This window comes from Lutra lutra, chromosome 5, assembly GCF_902655055.1.
Source record: "Lutra lutra chromosome 5, mLutLut1.2, whole genome shotgun sequence".
NCBI classification, from domain to species: Eukaryota; Metazoa; Chordata; class Mammalia; order Carnivora; family Mustelidae; genus Lutra; species Lutra lutra.
The window spans coordinates 79,807,764-79,813,309 of record NC_062282.1 but is presented as its reverse complement, the minus strand read 5'-3'; the positions used below and the strand labels follow the sequence as shown (position 1 = coordinate 79,813,309).

At 42.9% G+C, this 5,546-nt stretch overlaps 1 protein-coding gene across 1 annotated transcript; it reads right to left on the bottom strand.

The window, feature by feature from the left end:
* Nucleotides 1-1,201: 1,201 nt before the first annotated feature.
* On the bottom strand, nt 1,202-4,135 carry LOC125100540 (protocadherin gamma-A1-like). Its single transcript, XM_047730778.1, has one exon. The coding sequence runs from the start codon at nt 3,797-3,799 to the stop codon at nt 1,367-1,369; it is 2,433 nt and encodes an 810-aa protein (XP_047586734.1). The 5' UTR covers nt 3,800-4,135; the 3' UTR covers nt 1,202-1,366.
* Between the last annotated feature and the right edge of the window lie 1,411 nt (nt 4,136-5,546).

Genomic DNA, 5,546 nt, shown 5'->3' with positions numbered 1-5,546 from the left:
CAGCTCATGTCTAAGAAACTTGGTGTTCATCTTCTGAAGCTAGCACCTGTATCCACTTTTCACCTTTGGTCTGCAGGTTGCAAAAAGTCATGACCACAGGAATTGGTAGGCAGCATTTTCATGCAATTTCTCCCTGTTTTAGGTAGTTGAGGGGCCGAACTGCTTATTTTGGATTCTAGTAGTAAGTCTGTAGTAAGTCTGGCTCAGGTTCCTTGTTTAGCCTAAAGCACTCTGTCCCTGTAACAGTGCTGGAACGACCTCCTGATCTTATGCCTGTATCTAAGCCAAGACGAGAATCCCCATAGCTTTAGTGTGGCTCACCACTTTCTGTTCCATCTCTGACCCATATATATATTTATTTTTTATTTATGCCTTACCAAGCTTTTGATTTCTTATTTTTATAGTTTGTTTAGGTCTTTAATTTATTGGAGCAGAGTAAGTTTATCAAAGCATGGACTTACTCCCCAATGATACATTTCTTGAGAAGAGTTAACACACACATTAAAAAGAAATATATACTTGGTTTTTGTTAGTCGCTCCCATTATAGGCATAATATACAAGTCAGGAGGCTTCAAAACAACTTCTCAAGTTGCATAGTAAATTTCCTGTCATTCACTTTATTACCTCATTTCATAAGTTCTTAAACATCTAATGTATTCCTCAGAATACATGAATTATCTCAAAATAAAAGATTAAACAAAGGGCTAAGATATTCCACAAAAACTCCATATATATATATTCCTATAATTTAATCCTAACACAACTAAAAATATCTTAGACAACCTTTACCTCTTCAAATGTCCCCAAATAAAAGAGGCCTTGCCAGATGACATTTATTTTAAGTTTAGGGATAAATTAGTATTTATAACTGAGAGAAACTTAAAACATTGTTAGTCACATAAATATTGGTGGATCTTTTCTAGTCAAACCCTATTCTTGCCAGATAAGAGAATGGTAAAACAAGAAAAATTAAATTATTTGACCAGAGGAAAGCAAGAAAATATTAGAAGTTATATTTTCTTGTTTCTGATGCAATGCTCTTCATTTTTAAAATATTTTATTTATGTATTTGAAAGAGAGATCACAAGTAGGCAGAGAGGCAGGCAGAGAGAGAGGGAGGAAGCAGGCCTCCCGCTGAGCAGGGAACCCGAGGTGGGGATCGATCCCAGGACCCTGGGATCATGCCCTGAGCCGAAGGCAGAGGCTTAACCCACTGAGCCACTCAGGTGCCCCTGGATATAAACATTTAATAATAATTTCCCAGAATCTGTAAATAGAAATCTACAAAAATATGTGGGTAATAGAACTGTTAATAGTAAAGACTGACAGTAAATAAACTCAGTAATTATTTTTACCTAGAAAAATTTAGTAGTTTACCTGAGAAAATGTTTCCTTTTTGTCTTCAAGTAAATCCTGAGATACCAGAAGAGGCTCGCTTTTCCCACAGCTCTCCTGGCTGATGAGCGTGTCCGCATAGTTGGGCTGGGGGAAGATCAGGTGACTCTTGCGCGAGTCCGCGGTGAGGGAGACCTCGTGCGAATAGGTCTGCAGGAAAGCCCGCACCCCGTCCACGCCCACGAAGTGCGAGGCCGGCACGCCCACCAGCCCGCCTCCTGAAGCCTGGAGCACACGCGACGCGTGCCAGCGCCTCAGCCTGAGCGCCAGCAGCACGATGACGAAGGCGAGGAAGACGCAGGAGACTGCCGCCACCGCCACCACCAGATAGAGCGTGAGGTCCGCATCGTCTGGGTCGGCGGGGGTCCCGATGCTGCCCAGGTCCGCCAGGACGTCCGGGATGCTGTCGGCCACGGCCACGGTGAGCGTGACGGTGGCCGACAGAGGGGGCTGCCCGTGATCCTGCACCGCCACCACCAGGCTCTGCTTGAGCGCGTCTCTGTCCAGCAGGGCCCGCGCTGTGCGCACCTCGCCCGTGTGCAGCCCCACCGCGAAGAGCCCTGGCTCGCTGGCCTTGAGCAGGCGGTAGGACAGCCAGGCGTTCTGGCCAGAGTCTCTGTCCACCGCCACCACCTTGGTGACCAGGTAGCCGGGCTCTGCGGATCGGGGCGCCAGCTCCACGCCTGTGGAATCGTCAGTGGGGAGAGCGGGGTAAAGGATTTCCGGTGTGTTGTCATTCTGGTCCAGTACGAATAGGCTCAGCGACACATTGCTGCTGAGCGGCGGGTCGCCACTGTCACATGCTACCACTCTCAGTTGAAAGTCCCGGAACTGTTCATAGTCGAAGGATCTCAGGGCATATAAGACTCCAGTGTCTGAGTTGATGGAAACATAGGAGGACAGAGGCACCCCCTGGATGGTGTCCTCCACCAAGGAGTAAGTGACTAGTGCATTCTCATTGCTGTCGGCATCATGGGCTGTTGCAGAAAAGAGGGAGGCACCTCGAGGATTGTTTTCTAGAATGAAGGTAGAGTAGGAGTCCTGGGGAAAAACAGGGGGGTTGTCGTTGATATCTGTCACTTGCAGTGAAATGTGAGTTTCAGTAGATAGAGCTGGAGTTCCCTGATCTGTTGCTGTTACTGTGATGTTGTACCTAGAGGTAAGTTCTCTGTCCAGTGTTCTTTCTGTCACTAAATGGTAAAAATTATCATCCAACTTTTCTAATTTAAAAGGTAGATTTCCAGGAATGGAACAGGTAGTATCACCGTTGTCTCCAAAGTCCTGGTCATGCACACTGATAAGAGCAATTATAGCTCCAGGAGGAAAGTTTTCTGGGACTGAAGAGGTGACAGAGGTCATGGTCACCTCTGGGGCATTATCATTTATGTCCAGAACTTTTACCAGCACCTTAGCTCTGGCCATGAGGCCTGCCCCATCCTGAGCCTGAATTTCCATTGAATAAATTTTGTATTCTTCGAAATCCAGGGCTTCCTTATTTGATATTTCTCCTGTGTAAGAATCCAGCTGAAATATCTGGGCTATTTTGTGGTCTATATTGTGAAATGAGTATGCTACTTCCCCATTGACTCCCTCATCTGGGTCAGTAGCTTTTACTGTAAGCAGCTGAGTGCCCAGTGGCACATTCTCTGGGACACTCGTGTTGTACTGTGCTTGAGTAAATGCTGGAGGGTTGTCATTTGCATCTACCACCTGAACATGAATGCGGAGGGTTCCTGAAAGGACTGGGTTGCCCCCATCAGAGGCCGTGAGGAGGAGGTGGTGCACAGCTTCTTCTTCCCTATCCAGGGGACTCTGCAGCACCATCTCTGGGAGTTGGGATCCATCAGCTCCCTGTTGCACATCCAGGGAGAAATGAGGATTGGAGCTGAGCTGGTAGCTCTGCAGTGAATTCATACCCACATCAAGATCTTGCCCCAAAGGTAGAGGGATCCTGGTACCTGGAGTAGTTATTTCATTCATTTTAAATTCCACATCCTCTAACTGAAACTGGGGAGTGTTGTCATTAATATCAATTATTTCCACTTCAACAGGGAAAAGCTTCATTTTATCCTCTACCAAGATGTTAAAACTCACCAGACACTGCACACTCTGTGCACAGAGCTCCTCCCGGTCTATCCTGCCCGCTGTGACCAAGCTGCCACTTCGAGGGTTCAGAGCAAAAAGCTGCGTCCTACCTCTAGAGATGATGCGAACTCTGCGCTCTGTGAGCTCCTGAGGTTGCAGCCCCAGGTCTTCAGCGATGTTGCCCACGAAGAAAGCTATGTCTGTCTCTTCTGGCACCATGTATCGGATCTTCCCAGCCCAAGCTTCCCACGACAGCCCCAGAAAAAGGCATAGCAGGAACAGCTCGCTGCAGCTGGGCTGCTTCCCCTGAATCACCATTGCTCTCTCACTTCGTAGTTTACTCCCAGTCCGGTACCAAGAGTATTGTTTCTCTGTTCTTCTAAGCCTAAATTAACCAAATTTTCAGGAGATTTCAGAGCGGAAAGTGGTCCAGAAGTAGGGTCTGGGAAGCTTCAAGGAGACTGTTTTCAATCTGGCGGTGATGGAGGTTCTAAGAAGCTATTTTTTTTCTTTTTTCTTTGGGGGTGAGAGTGCGCACGCGCAGCCTGTATCTCCCAGACTGGTGAACAGCGGCTCCCAGAGTCCTCACCAGTTACTACACTCGTAGATAATACTGAAACTTACCTTTGTTAACCTCATCGATCTTTCCTTAAGTCTTGGTTTATTGTCAAGAAAGTAGCTATTGATTCTATAATATAATATAATATAATATAATATAATATAATATAATATAATATAATATAATATAATATAATATAACATAATATAATATAACATAATATAAGCATGAAAATGAGAAACTATTGTGTTTGTTTAATTAATCATATCTAACTGTTACTAAATTGCAATATACAGTAGAATCTCAGTATACCTAAGCTATCTGCTTTCCCTGTTTGCTATTCAGGCAATATCATCACAAGGGACAAAAATCATACCTCCACTTCCCTAGTATGTCTTGACACTTGACAGTTTCTCGGACCACACAGAAGAGCAACTACCCTTTGACTGGTGAATCAAATAAAAACTAGAGGATAAATAAACTTTTAAAATGTAAGCTAGACTTTTAAAAATCGGACTGTCCATTTTCTTTCCATTGTGCTTTGAATATTTATCAGAAACCTCTGAATTTTGAAGGATGTGTTTTAACCATTTCTTATTTTTTCAAAACTCATTTCTGAAGTGTCTATGTATTATGTGGATTTTTAAAGACCTTTAAGTCACTCAAAGGCAATAAATTTTGAATAGAATAACACTGGGCTCTTGGAATTTCACTGGAAAATGTCATATGAGTATCTAATTTAGTCTTCAAATTTAAGAGACACAAGAGGTAGTGATATTATTCTTCAAAACTGAGAAGGAAATGGCCACATCTTTATTTTTAGACAGGCCCTGAAAATAATATGTGTTCTCCTAAAATCAAACTTAATATTTCCTCCAAGAGAAACTGGTTTTCTTAATAGCAAAAATTTTTAACTAGATTGCCTTCCTTCTTTTACTCATTGTAAAATTAGTAAAAGTTTACTAAGTAAAACGCCTTGAGGTTTTGAGTGATTTATCTTTACCCAAAAGTTAGGGAAGAATGTTCTCTGCATTCCAGAGGTTAACATTTTAGGAACAAATTGGGCCAGATACTGGCAGTCAACCTATGGATATGACTGAGAAGAGTAGAGAAAATAAAGCAATGAAGGAAACAAAAGTCACAAGAATAGTTCTTGGAAAGAGAATATCCATTCCTGTATAACCAAATTTATGGTTTCTCAGCTTCTCCAAACAAGTATATGGAGTCCAAAGGCAGAAACTTAAGTATTCAGTGAACCTCTTTAAATATTACAAGGAGAGGACTTTTTACCAGAAAATATAAGTTTTAGAATGTGCACTAATAGGCACAAACTTTTCACCAATGGGACTGTCTGGACAAATGAAAGAAATTTAAAAACACACAGCAACTAGAAAGTGAATTTGTAGAGTTTCTCTTCCTCCAACAACAGCAAAAACCAAGTAGAGTTGATTTAGAACAGGGTATTTACAAAATAAAAGTGTTAGAACTCACAGGTAAATATTTGAA